Source organism: Ischnura elegans, chromosome 5 (assembly GCF_921293095.1).
Source record: "Ischnura elegans chromosome 5, ioIscEleg1.1, whole genome shotgun sequence".
NCBI lineage: Eukaryota > Metazoa > Arthropoda > Insecta > Odonata > Coenagrionidae > Ischnura > Ischnura elegans.
In genome coordinates, this window is record NC_060250.1 from 69,066,644 (window position 1) to 69,080,931 (window position 14,288).

A 14,288-nucleotide genomic window follows, 5' to 3' on the forward strand; every position below is an offset into this window, starting at 1 on the left:
AACTCATTATTTTCTATCTCAGTTTATGAGTTTTGGTGTGTACAATTAGGTCTTTTTTATTTTTAATCTCTTCGATCATTATCATATGTCAACAATAAAAGGTTGTATTGTCCCTACTCTCCACTCAGCTAATCTTTTCATTTTAAGATTTCTTATCTTTTACATCTTAAAAAGATTGTCAGATATGACTTACTTCAGCTCTACCTTTGCCTTTCCTCCTGTCACTCGTTCTTTGACTTCATTAGGTCATTATTACTCATGATATGGCTTACCTATTAATTTGTCCTCACTTCTTTTAAGGATTATATAAAAAACCTATCTTTTCTCCCACTTTTACAAGAATTTCTTAACTCACTTGGTGAATCCGTTTTATCTCCATCACTCCTTTGTAGGATCACATTTTGAGTTCTTCCACTATCGACTTCTTAGCTGCTTTTAATGTCAATGCCTTGCTATCATGAAGATGCAAGTTCAAAATTCCTGGAATTTCTCCTCTTTCCCCACTCGTTTCTTCATACCAAATCTCTCTTTTAGCACTAAGGGAAGGTCCAACTATGTATTCACTTGAAATTCACCTCTGCTTCCATATTCTTACGTGGCCAACAGCTACATGGGGTCTGTAATCCCCCACATGCCTCATCCAATGAATACATACTGTAAGTTTGTACAAATGTAGACCAAATTCATTTCTGGGCAAGTGATGATCATTGTTGAATATTCAGTTGTTAGGAATACTTTATCATCTTTTGATACCCAACAATAACATCCATTGGCATAAGCAGTCAGATGAGGTAATTACCTTCTCTTAAGAGAGGCACTGCTTCAGTAATAAAAATTATTTTAATTTAATGCTGAAATTTATTGTGGCATACAATATGGCTTGTTGGTAAATGGTCCAGGTGGGGTCCGTAACCCCCAAATTGATGGAAAACATTAAAATATTTTATAAATTTGATTGTATATTGTATGCCACTACCCACTAGGGATCACTCTGTAATCTACATGAGTGATGCGATCCGTTACCCTAGCTTTTACCTGAACTTCCCATTCATTAGCCTCACACATTCATGGAGTCTGTGATGGCAGCCAGTTAGTAGCCAATGGAAGCAGAGGATAGGATCAGTGGCATAGCCAGGAGGGGTACGGACCCCCGAAATATAAAGATACAATTGTTTTCCTTCATAAAAGAAAACAAAATATTGAAAAATCATGAATTTACGAAATATTTCTTTAAGAAATGAAGTTTTTTCCATTATGAAAGGTGTCAAATTAGTTTCAACCCATTACTTAGTACCCTGTTTTTCAAAAATTTCCCCCCCCTGGTTTTGGACCTCCCTGAATGAAATTCCTGGCTACGCTACTGGAGAGGATACTTCACCTATGCCCTGGCAAGAGCATGGGATCCAACAACTTGCCTATACTCCCGAGACTTCTCTCCGTACACCCTCACACTTGGTGGATGGGGAGGACCTGTATGAAATGAACATCTATTGAAGCATGCTTCAGTTGGATTTTCTAAAGGCAAGAATATGTCTTCAGCATTCTTGCACACCATAAGTCTTAATCTATAACTGCTTGTATGTTTAAGTCTCATGTGCAATCCTATAGTGGTAATACAACTAAGCTTATCACAAATAGCAGTGAAGTATGTCTTCATCCATCAGTCAACTCATGAGTTGCTTAATCAGCCCTTTTCTAAGATATCTTTCTGAGAAAAGAAGAGGATTATAAAACTTGCCAAGGGAGGCTAACCCCTGACCTACCTGATCTCTGGCATGAGTGTGGACTCATTCAAGTGCAGCAGTATGAAAAATATAGCTTGTTTACGAATAGTAGAGTATTAAATGCTTTGTTCTGCTGGAACTGTTGTTGCTTGTGAAGGACAGAAATCAGAAATACTAGTAGGAATATATGAGATTTCCTAATTTGTGGAATACCATTATTATGTACTAAGCCAAATTAGTTACAAGGCATGAAAATACAGCAGGCCATCAGATATCCATGATATTATCGACCATCAGCTTAGGCATACTGAGCACCATCAAAATGGACACCCTACTTCTCATATTTACTACATATCATCCTGGGTAAAAAACATCACTAAGAACTATGAAACATTAATTGAACATGGATAAATTAAGTATCAAGATACTTTGGCGCCACTGCTCTCTGCTTTTTCTTCTACTTAAAAAAAATGTAAGACACTATCACAGCCTACACTTCAGTAACAAGTCACAGCTTTTCAACTGACGGTCTTCTCCCTGCAAGTTTACTCTTTCTCCAGGGTTGTTCAAGTCATATATTTTTTTAGCTATTTCACCCTGCCATTCTGCACTTTTATGCCTTTGCAATCCTGTGATTATAAAACACCCTCTGAACTTGGTTGCACCCAAGGATGTTGCATCCCATTCTGTAAGGGTAGAGAGTGAGCTAGCTCCAGATGTTTAGATCAATAAAGAAAGGACTCTGTATGGAAATCAATGCCACTCCCCACTAGGGATCGCTCTGTAATCTACATGCGTAATACGATCCGTTAACTTAAGGTTGTAAATCCAGGGTTCCCACTTTTTAACTACACTATAAAATTCACAGTTTTTTCCAATGTCATCAAATTCACGGTTTGTAGATAAGACATTTTAGGCAGAAATATTGATCGCGTAACAATCATCGGCCGCACATAAACTAAAAATGTAAAAACTGCGACAGATGCCTTGAATGCAAACGCAGCAATGAAAGTGCTATGTCTCTTGAAGTCACCTATCGTTAGCAAAATTCAGGTCCGGCTGAAGGGTGTGAGTTGGAAAATGGAGAGAGCAGGGTGGCAGGGAAGTGAAGAAGCACCTGATTTTTTGCCAAAGTTAATGCCTTCCAATCACAGGCTTAAGGGCAATGAGCTGTCATGGCACATGGACCAATACATAATTCTGCTTCGAATACACATGTGCAGATAAATATGTGGACAGTATCTGCATGTGACTCGGCCTTGAAACATGATCGAAATATCGATTTTTCTTTAAATCTACCAATCGTAGTTGTACAATCAAGTTTGAGATGTTTCTAAGATTTCAAGGCAAGATTCACGGCTTTCTTCAGGTTTTTTCACAGTGGACGAAATTCATGGCTAATTCACGGTTGAGTGGGAACCCTGATATCAGACAGTTTTCACACCCCTAGTTCAGAGAAAATGGTGCAACTGCCACATTAACACATGTGAATGTGATAAAAGTACAACCACTAATTTAGAGATTCATAATTTTTTTTAGTGACCACATTTTCTTTTCATGAATAGCTAAAAGATATTTTCCCATAAATTTAACCCTTATCCTCCCTCCATCCTTCCTTCTCATCCTTACTCCTTCCCCACTCTTTTCCTTCCGCCAGCACAGCTATGAGCCACTGCTTCACCTAATGAAACTTACTGCATGCCACTGGGGGCATTATAGTTCATCAATCGTTTGAAGTCACTTAATCTCAACGTCAAAATCTGCCAATTGAATAAGCTATAGTACTAAGTTACCATTCTAAGGTTCCATAAACTAGGTTACCAAAACCATAGACTACCCAAGAATTTATATGAAATCTAAATTCACTAGCTGAATTCAGAAATCCTAATGTCAGAGAAGTGTCATTGATATTTCAAAATATGGATTTTTTCAGCAAAAACTGCGGCCAGCATACTACCGATTTACTTTCAACAATACCAGTAACTGCCAGTTTATTAATATTAAGGGAAAAAAAGACAGGGGATAGCTGGAGGTAATTATGCAAATGTTCAGTTCAGATATCTTTAATTTTAAAGAGTACAAAATGGCATGCAGACTCCAAACCAGCTTTTACTCTCTGTCTGATGACTCTGTCCTACTGTCTTCTGAGTACTTTGAATTCATGCTTATAGCATCCATAGTTTTCAAAATAATCGTTATATGGGACACAAATTCTTTTAATGTATGAATATAGGACAAGTATTTTTGGTAGCCAAATACATAGCAAAGCAATACTAACTTCAAAGGAACTACTGCATGAATGTGAACAAAAATGATGTGCTTAAATCGCATTAGTATCTCCTGCAAAAAAAATTACTTTGGAATTCCAAGTTAGCTTAAAATATCAATGGAGATATAGATTACATTAGTAAAACAGATTAGCTTTTCAACATTTTAATCTTTTCATTATTATCACTCAATATCCCTGTATAGGCTCACTTAGTGCCATAAGTTTTCCTTGCATCCACTCAAAAAAACTGTAAGGATTTTAATAGTTACAATTATCACCCACTAGATTTCCACCCCTTGTATACACTCCCAATACCTAAATGAGCCTATATTGTCACAAATAGCAAAATAACATGGGCAGTCTCCATCATTGAAAAGTTAAGATTCAACCACACCCAAGACTTTCGGATTTCATATCACTCTTTAAATCGAAAAATAGTAGACACAGTGGTCATTTAGGCCTACCTGGCAACAAGAGTCCGATCCCATGAAATTGCCTTTTACCCATTACCAAACTTAAAGTGTGAAATATTGAAAGACCTTAGGCAAGGTTTACAGTTAACACTATGCTACTTTTCACCGTAGTAGTATTTAGCGCTTGCTTTCAAATACTAATACAGCTACTTCAATATAGAAATGGGAGATTCAGAAAAAACCTTCAATGTCGATTAAGTTATCTACACTCAAAGCCAAATATGCTATCATCCCCTTTGTCCTTCATTGCATAATACCTCCATTTGCCATGAAAAAGAAGATCACGACAAATTTACTTCAAATAAACCAGGGCCTGCATTTCAACTGAGGAAAATATAAACTTGATCGATAACGGAACCCAAATTTTACTTTTGGAAATTGCACAACAGCGCTCGTGATGAAAAACCAAATTTGCAAACTTGACAGATGACGGTGTCAACGCACCCACTGCAGAATTCTATCTAGAGAGAAGCCTGTTTAAACGTTTTTAAGACAAAATTATTATTTGAACATTCCTCTTTAGGTGAGATAAAAAATACTGAGTAGCTATTCTCACATTTTAAAATGCTACCTGTACGATGGAAAAATATTTTGAAGTAAGGCTGTTTTCATAACTCGAAAGCGCGGAAATTCATATGCAATCGGTGAACTGTAAGTTCAATTTTATTTATGTTTACCTGCTTTCAAATGCGTTATTTCATAGCTATTTAAAATTATTACAATTTTCATTCCAGCTGAAAGCCATATTTTTTAAAATGGGCTCTTTCGACTGGGATCAGATGCTTCCTGAGCCAGATATTATCGGAAAATGTTTTCATGAACTATTTAAGGTTTCTTTGGATCAGCAAAGGTATGGTTGTTTTCTCTTCATAATTCGATATCCTATAAATTAATGTAAGCCTTTTAAATCCAAGTCTAATTTCATTTCGGCGGCCGTCACTAATTATCGTTTAATTCAGAAGCCGGTGCCGAGTTTTTTGTTCAGTTCAATGGTTGACTTTAGACCCTTCGTTTTGTCCTTCTTTACTGCGATTTTTTCCATTTTTTGTTATTTTGATAGAATCGTTAGTTATTTTTTCTATTCATAAGGTATTTTGTCTATCAACTATTTTGAAATTGGTTCAGTGTAATTATCCACAGTAAATATACATATATGGCCCGCCCAGCTGATTTTGTGTGAGGAGGGAATGCATTCTTCTCTCTCTAAATATCTAACCTGACGTTGGCAAATTAATGGATTTTTACATTGCAGGAAGAGATCAGAATGGAAGGAAGCCGGAAGCAAGAGAAAAATACCCAAATCGAAAGAAAAGCGCAGGATGAAGGTTTGTCACTGTTGAACAGTAACTTTTAGGGAATTATTGACTTTTTTTAATCTCATAAAAGAGATTTTCAAGCCTTAAGCAGTCAAACATTTATTATGGAATGTTATGACCCCTCCTTTTAATACTAATGAAATACTTATAATACTTGACAATTATATCTTTCAGAAATACTGGAGGAAAATTCACATTTTTCTTACTTACTTTCGAACCATTAAGTTTTTCATTCTAGAAATACCTGTAGTGGGCATTAGATTTTTGTTTTCAATGTCTCATTTGCTGTCATCTTGATATACTTTCCATTGACTGTGACTTTCTATATTTTATAGGTTGACTTACCACCGATACCACCTCCATCACTTTTCCCTCAGCAATTGGCCTTCAGTGGTGGTGTTGGTCCTGGAGGCGTGGGACTTCTCCTGTCACAGCCGCATCAGTTTTACTTTTGCCCCGCTCAACCTCTTCCACCCCCTGATGTCTCCCTCCCAGGAAATGCATCTTCATTTGCTGTATTTGCAGCAGTGCGGATTGCACTTCTGGACCGTCGGAACAAAATGGCTATACAGGCATATCTTGCCTCATCTTCTGCCTTGGCTATATCAGCTACGTCAAGCTCTGCACAGCCAGCCATGTCTCCATCTACTGCTCATGGGTCACAGGTGACTCCAGCGAGGAGTTCAAGATTACCAGGTGTGGAAAGTGATGGTGAGGATGAGATGGAATCAGACCGGTTGAATCGCGAAGCTGGATTTCGTGTACCCAAGGTTTGTTAAGTTCATTTGTGATTAGCTTGTTTGTGTGGCCAATTTTGTGTACTTCAATTTCATGCGCTTGTCAAAACTATACAGTAAATGATGGTATTTTTTGCTCTCTACTGGAAGCTCTGATGAAATGATAACACATTTCATAGCTATTATTTTCAACTTCAATCTATTTCTTCATTCAAATGCTTTGGATGCTAATGAGATATAAAAAAATGTGGTGACTTTTTTTATATTAAAAATGTACTTTTTATCCCTGATTGCACCAATTCCAATATTATTTTATCTTCTTGGAAATAAGTGTAGAAATATAGATTTCTGGGTGTCCAAGGTTGCTGCTATGTCACAGGTCCTGCTCACTTCTTAATTTAGGCTTTCCAGTTTTTACTCTATGAAATCATGGCCTGCTCTATTGCAGCTCTTTGCCTGCTGACAGCATGTTAAGAGGAATGGTTTTGTGGGATGCAATTGCGGGAATGTCCCACTTTGTATTTTTATGAATAACTAATTAAAGTACTAAATGAAAGCCTCAAATGCTTCTGCATTAGGCACACATATTATCATAAATGTGTACATCATTCATTATAATCGTCAGCAGCCAACAATCCTAAGGTTGAATTAAGGCAGGTCTTGGCTCAATTCTCCTATCAGCTTATATTTTCTTGCCTGCATCTTGCTTGTCTCTCACATTCTTCATCATCTGTTCATTAAATTTCATCTGTGGCTTTCCTCTGCTGTTCTTGCATTAAGGTTGTTCTTCCGCAATTGTTTTCATATGGCTTCTGTTCTCTCCCCCTCTTCTTACAATGTCTTCTCAGTTAGTCCATTTGATTTTTATCATTCTTTTTTAGCATGCAATTTCAAATTCTTCCATTCATTAATTAATAAATATGTATTGTGCTGGGCACATTAGGTTTTGAGGTCTGCATGTGGGCTGGTGGTTGCTGTCCACAATTGTAAATGCAGGGTAGACCCTGCATCATGGTCTCATAATTCCATGCCATGTTGCATTTCCACTGGAATTGCCCATCAAAAATTCCATATAATTCTCTTATGAGTTGTGGATGTATAATTTTCTAAGTAAGATTTGAAGAAAGTATTTTTTAATTTTATTTTAATTCTTTCAGATTGTTGGTATTGGCCTAAGGAGTGTATTTGAGTTAATCAGGGAAAGTCGTGCCATTCACCCTCGCTTGTGCACCAAAGCTTTGGGTGCCTTACTGGATGTAGTGCAGGGTCAAGCACCTGAGGGTCTTAAAGGAGAACCACCAGAAGTTATGGGTAAGTTTAGCATATCTCACTGTCCAGATCTATCAATGGTTCATACTGATCAAGTGAGGATAGCTAATGGCAACCTCTTTATTATCAATTTTGAGTTTTACTGTTTGTGCCACCTGCAGGTACTATGCATGAGTCAAAAAAGTTCCCACACAAATTGAGTGGTACCAAATATCCTTTTGGACAGAATTTGACTCTCTTTACTATTGTCTGCGATTTAAGGCTGTATGCTTGAAGATTATAATTGTGCATAACTATCTTCTAGGATGTTGTTACTCTCATGGATATGCTAATAAACATAAAGAAAATCTAGGAAAACCACCTAATAAAATTTTCATTCCTTTCTTTTGCGTAATTAAGGTCATGAACTTATATGCCCACATTCTCAACAATGAGGGTGATGCACTCTAAAGCTTATTTTTCTTTCTGTAATCGTGTAATTGTGCATTTACGATACCCAGAATCATATCTATGTATGAACTTCATAAAAAGTGGTTTACATAACATTTTGAAATCTCACTTGAGCCCACGATAAGGTGACTACGACTGATTTCAAATTTAGATCGATTTCAAAAATGCAAAGTCAGCCACAATAAAGTTGACTTCACTTTGATAGAGGGAAGGATTTGTAAAAGTGGGTTAATGGATGAAGATAATGGAGTCAGTGGGTAGAGTGAAGGGTAATGGGCAAAATTAGGATCATGAAAATTTTCTCGAAAGAAAAATGAAATATCTTCCACTAAAATTTACCGTAGCTGATTTATTTCAGTGAGGAGTGGAGCTGTTTTAATTTGCTTTGTTTTAAAATTTTCTTACGTGGAGTATATTAATCATCACTCTTACCCTATAATGTTTGTGTAGGATCCCTTATAGATGTTATTCCTGTTTACCATTGACGGAAAAGGAATTTTTGTGAAATTCTTCTGCTCTTCCATTGTGATATTCCTTGCTTTATGTCTGTGCTCATCCACCTCATTGTTCGTGTACCCATTGGAAATACAGCATACTCCTGATTTTCCTGGCTAATGAAGGGGAGAGACGGCACGAACAGATACCCCAAACTCTCACTCTAATGTCTTGTAATGTTCATAATTTACCTAAAACAAACAATGCATTATTATTTATGCAATTATTCTGTTATTTTAGAGTGCTTCCCGGACTCATTGAGAGCTTTCTTTGCCAGTTCGCGATCTTTTAAATGGCGATAACATGGTTGTACTCGTATCATTAATGCTCCGAGTAAGACCTGATTTCGAAAACCACACATATGTGGCTTTGTGATCACAGATACAGAAAAGTGTTCTACACGAATGATTCAAAACCACTGCTCGACGTCGGAAACTACACTGTCGGGCACCAAACCACGTACTCGCTTCTCGCACAAGTTGCCGGGGTTGCAACTGCTGCAGGACGTGTATCCGTGATCATGGAGCGCGGTTGCACACTGGGAGGCTTGGAAAACAGGAACACAGTGCTCCCATGAATGCAGCTAGAGTGCGATCACTTCCGTGTTACAAAGGGGATTCTAATGGAAATAATAAACCCGGTGTACCCTAGCATTAATGCAGTAATTCCGGTGATTTTGTGTCCGATTTTATTATTTTTGTAAAGATCGTGGAAAATATGGAGCGAGAGTGAAAATCATGCACGGATATACCGTAGCCGGATAATGGGGAGTCTGCTGTATCTGTGATGCATTTTATTTATATGTAAAAATAGATGTGAGGCATTGATTTTGTGAGATTTCCTCTATAAAATCTTTAAGTTCATTTTCAGTTTGTAGAGATACAAAGTGCATGTACAGCAGGTTGTTTAGGATAATCTTATGCTGTCTTGTCGACATCATCATCATCATCATCATCATCATTGTGATTTTTATCTTGCAGATCCATTGTTTGAGCTGCTTTTGGATCTAGCCACATCGCATGGACCTGAATCTGCTGCTGCAGATGATGGCAGCCACCCTACTGCTGTAGCTTGTGCTTGCCTATTAGCCCTTGTAGTGGCAACTGGAGCCACTCCACGCCTATTGTCAGCTACAGCTGCTCTTCTCACTAGTCCTAGAGCCCTTGCTGCTCAGCACATTCATGTAAGTTGTTTCCGATCATCAATTATCTCATGCCTATGTTTTGGTAAATGGTGCATACTATTTTTGCTTTAACTGGATGATCTGGAATCAAGGGGTTTTGGGTCCTTTCCCCCTCCCTGTCGGCTCCTTAGGCGAGTGTCGCTGTGCCCAGGGTTTTCCCAGGTTTCGGCCTTTTCGGCCGGCCCCTTTCTCTCTTTTCTCGTGGTCTCCACTTAGGGGACTTGACTCACACCCTTTTGGGGTGAGGGCTCCTTGGCTGTACCATTAGTTGAGGGTCAGTAGCCCTGTGACATCCATGCCTTTGCCTTTGGCATGGGTGTCAGTCAGTGTTTTACGAAAGCCAGGAGCGTGTGGATGCAGAGTTTTGCCGTGCGCTTCACCTGCATCTCTGCATCCACGTGCAAAATAAAGTGAATTCAATTAAAGGTGTCCTCGCCTTTTATTAAGCATAACCTGGGGCACACGTCCCCATGCACACATCTTATGGTTCACTACGGGCCGGATTGCGCGAACAAGGGGCTTATTAAAATTTGCTAAACATGGCTAAGGCAATATCCTTAATGTTGTGACATCTTTCCTCTCTGATATCTCAGTCTGTATTTACCCACCCTCTTTACTCCCGTTGTTCCTTCCTTTGTGAAACATATGTGGCTACTTGTGGTGGCAAAATTACCTATACCATCTTTCCAACCTTTTCCTCACCCTTCGTCTTGTAAATATGTCCCCTCTCATCCTCAGTCCTCCAAATCACTTATCTCTCCTGCCACCTTCTGCTTACCTTATTCATTGAAATGAGTAAAGTTTATGGAAAAAGTTTCTGTAACCTACCAATGGTGTTACTCAGTAGCAAAACTCATACATATTGCAGCCATGTGTGTTACATAGCCAATTTTTGTTTTTTTTTTAAATTACAAAGTGAGTTCATCATTTTATGGTGCAGTACATCAGTTTGATCGAGATTTGGAGATTTATTTTTTTATTTTTAGCATTGGTATTTGCTCTCTTTAATATTATAGTTAGTTTTTGTGTTTTAAAGTACATAATACTTTTGGGAATTTTATTAGTAATAATTATATTTTTTAAATCCATTTTTAATCCAAACAGATGCCGATGGTGTTAGCTTCTCTTCAAAGAAGTGTCCAAGAAGTTCTTATTCACCTACCACCATCTGTAACAACGCATTCTCCTCAGGCTACTTCTCCTTCTGCTTTGCAATCACCTGCATGCCTCATTGGTGGCATGTTTGGCAAGCAAGGTCTCGGGCCTGGAATGGGTATTAATGTGGGCCCTCGACCAGACTGGATGACCCATGGAGTGCCCAAAAATGCCCGTATCGATGCATTTCGTGTTTCCTTACCCAGCACCATTGCAGGTATAATTTTAATGGATTTTTGGTGGTGATTTAGAAATTTCATTGATATTTTTGTTTAAAATAATTGTCTTATTTTACTCATTCAAGAGAATTAATGGGCATCTTTAAGATTAAATTCTTTGTTATGGGAAATGTTAACAAGTATTAGTTTTGGTACTTTTTATTGACACCTATTATCATTACTGCTCTATTTTGGAACAATATCAAGCTTTTTCAGTTCAAACTCATATCTCTCGCTTGGCATAATTTAAACCAACCTGTGGAAGAAATCATAAGTGTAGAAGTAAGAATTTTTGTATTTTTACTTTGACACGAACATGTATCCAAATTTTATTTTTTCAAGCAATTTCCCAAATTTTTATTTTTTGATAAATTTAAATGCTTGAAATAGCTTTTTATTATCATTAATTTTTTTTGTATTAATGCTTTTTTTTAGATGCCATGAATCGTAGTCGCCGTGGCATTCTGGGAAAAATGTTGACAGACCCTCCTCCTGCCATTGCCAGTGATGGCCAGTATCTTTATGTGTTCCTGCCGTGTGCAACTCGCGGCACAGGTGGAGGTGTTTTGCTGAAAGTAGGGTCAGGGTATGGAGCTACTGTTCGTGGGCACACCTACTTGGAGAGACCAGGCCCACATCCAGATGCTGCTGCTGGTGCCTGGCTTGGTTTTGCATCTGTGAGTCCATTGTCAAGTTGCTGATATTACTTTTGAGTGTAATTTCATGTGTCATCTGTAGAGGTTAAGAGAGAAAATAGATCCATAAATGTTTAAAGTTAATTTTAAAAAACTTCCAAATGATAGTGTGTAAGTCACAGCTGTGATGGAATATCTCTTGAATTTCCCTTCTTTTAAAATTCATTTTGTATTTATTTAAAGTAAAAATACAGTATTTTGCATCACCAGCTTTATTTCAGTCAGTGTTAAAATTAATTTCATCTGAAATTTTATATTATTCCTTAAAATTTATATTTAAATTCACTTAATCACATTTTTATTATATGGATAGTTTAAAATTCCACAAAAGTACATCATATTGTACAGCCTGCAAATTTTTGAAAGTCAGGAATTTTGGAATAAGTCAGAGAATTTCAGTGTGATATTTAGGGGCCTCCCCATCAGGGTTATTCAAGCTTCACGTTTATTCTTATTTGCCATTCTTCTTCTTTGTTGATTAATTAAATGTCAATTGAGGAGTAAATAATGCTTTGCTATCCCCCCAGTCCCAGCTCCTGAAATGCGGATACTTTTATAGTGTTTAAGTTGCATAGAGCAATTGTCATACTTCCTATCCATCTAATGGAACTATCATACTTCATTCAATTTTTTAAATGCACACTTCTTTAAAATATGAAACATCTTGGTTTTTTCCTTATTTTAAATTTAAACTTAGCTCATTATCGATCTTGCCTCTTACCCTCTAAGATAAATCTATACGTGTTGGGTTACCTGTAGTCTTATTTGCTTTGTGGAAAATTGGTGTGAATAGCAATTCAAATTTCTGGAGGACAAAAATTAAATTATATTGTTACTATTTCATTGTCCTCCTAAAAATCATTTACTGAGAAGGAATCCCTGTATTTCTGTGTACCCCATGCGTCACCACACAGGGGCACAGGGAAGTTCTCTGTGGTAGTATATCTGTAGGTTAAGTATCATCTGTTGTGGTAATATTCTTTTAATAATCATTGTGTTACATTGAATTTTGAATTTATGGCAAATATCCTTATGAAATAACATCAAATGTAAATGTGTCTCTGGATTACATTTCAGAGTAACTTGTACTTCAAGCCTGTGAGCTCTTCTGGAAGGAAGGATGGTGCTGGTGGTTGTGCTAACAATGAGGTGTTGGTCTTAGACAGGGAGACACTTAGGGTCACGGGTGTGGCGCAAATAGGGGAGACTATTAGTGGGACAAGTGGGGGAGCATCAGTCAGTTCAGGTCCTTCAACTTCTACTGCTGTCCCAATACCACCCGCTCCATCGTCATCTTTTCCATCTTCTTTACCTTGTGTCATTTTCTCAGATGGAGAAAACCTTGGAACTGTTACTGCAGCTAAAGATGTGAGTACCCATTGTTATAAGACTTTTTATTTCCATACACTTCATTCTCTCATTGCATGAACATTATTTTCAAAGGCAAAATATGGTGCTTTTTTTAGTTATTAAAGAAATATTACCATGTAGTCGAAACAACTGATTAGTAAAATAGATATTTTGATTCCCAAAGCTCTGAATTCCTGCAGACATGATATATAATGACATATGTGGCATTGGATAGAGACAATGAGATACATTGGTTAAAAGGTCTGATAGACCATTAATAAATATATATTATAATTTAGTTACAATTATGGGCTAATCACTCTTTAAAGTTATCTATTATAATGGTTCATCTACTACAGTATGCTTTTCAACCCACAAAAATGATACATGTAAAAATGACAGTAGGGTTGGAGCCAAAGAATGTGGTATAAAAATTTGTCAATGATGAGATGTCACACTTGCAAAAATATAGAGGCCCTCCACCTTAAAGGTATAGCTGATCACAGCATTTGTCTCTCCTCTGGTAATTGAACTGCATCTTTGGAGTTTTAAGGTCCCTAACACTACGTAATTGGTACTCAGTCTTATTAAAGTAAATAATTTATGGTCTAACCTGCTCAATTCCTAACATTTGACTTCATTGTTTTTAGTACTTGCACAATGATAATTTGAACCACAATCCCAACCATTTGGCTTCTATTTTTTTTTTATTTTTCCCAGTTCCCAAAATATCATGCTAATTTTTTTTTGACTCTCACATGGATGCCATTTTAGTCATTTTCAACTTCTTAGAAATTTTTAATACATCAAGATTCCTATTCAGTAAAGAATTATGTAGATGTTTTTAATCAAATTATTTCTTGGACTAATTGTTTCTCAGATTTAAATGGTGGTAGAATCAATACATTCAACCTTGTGCATTTATTCTGTCATTAGTGATTGCTAACTCGATTT

The 14,288-nt window shown here is 37.1% G+C and overlaps 1 protein-coding gene across 2 annotated transcripts in view; it reads left to right on the top strand.

Moving 5' to 3' along the window:
* The first annotated feature begins 4,891 nt into the window (after positions 1 to 4,891).
* The window catches only part of LOC124159030 (E3 ubiquitin-protein ligase MYCBP2-like), a 324,405-nt gene continuing 315,008 nt past the window's right edge, over positions 4,892 to 14,288 (top strand). For both annotated transcript variants that reach the window (XM_046534516.1, XM_046534517.1), the window contains exons 1-9: positions 4,892 to 5,117; positions 5,201 to 5,316; positions 5,719 to 5,791; positions 6,118 to 6,552; positions 7,677 to 7,830; positions 9,714 to 9,916; positions 11,021 to 11,288; positions 11,725 to 11,966; positions 13,062 to 13,352. In XM_046534516.1, the coding sequence (XP_046390472.1) occupies positions 5,222 to 5,316; positions 5,719 to 5,791; positions 6,118 to 6,552; positions 7,677 to 7,830; positions 9,714 to 9,916; positions 11,021 to 11,288; positions 11,725 to 11,966; positions 13,062 to 13,352 (1,761 nt within the window). In that variant the 5' untranslated portion in view covers positions 4,892 to 5,117; positions 5,201 to 5,221. The remainder of the gene's footprint in view (positions 5,118 to 5,200; positions 5,317 to 5,718; positions 5,792 to 6,117; positions 6,553 to 7,676; positions 7,831 to 9,713; positions 9,917 to 11,020; positions 11,289 to 11,724; positions 11,967 to 13,061; positions 13,353 to 14,288) is intronic.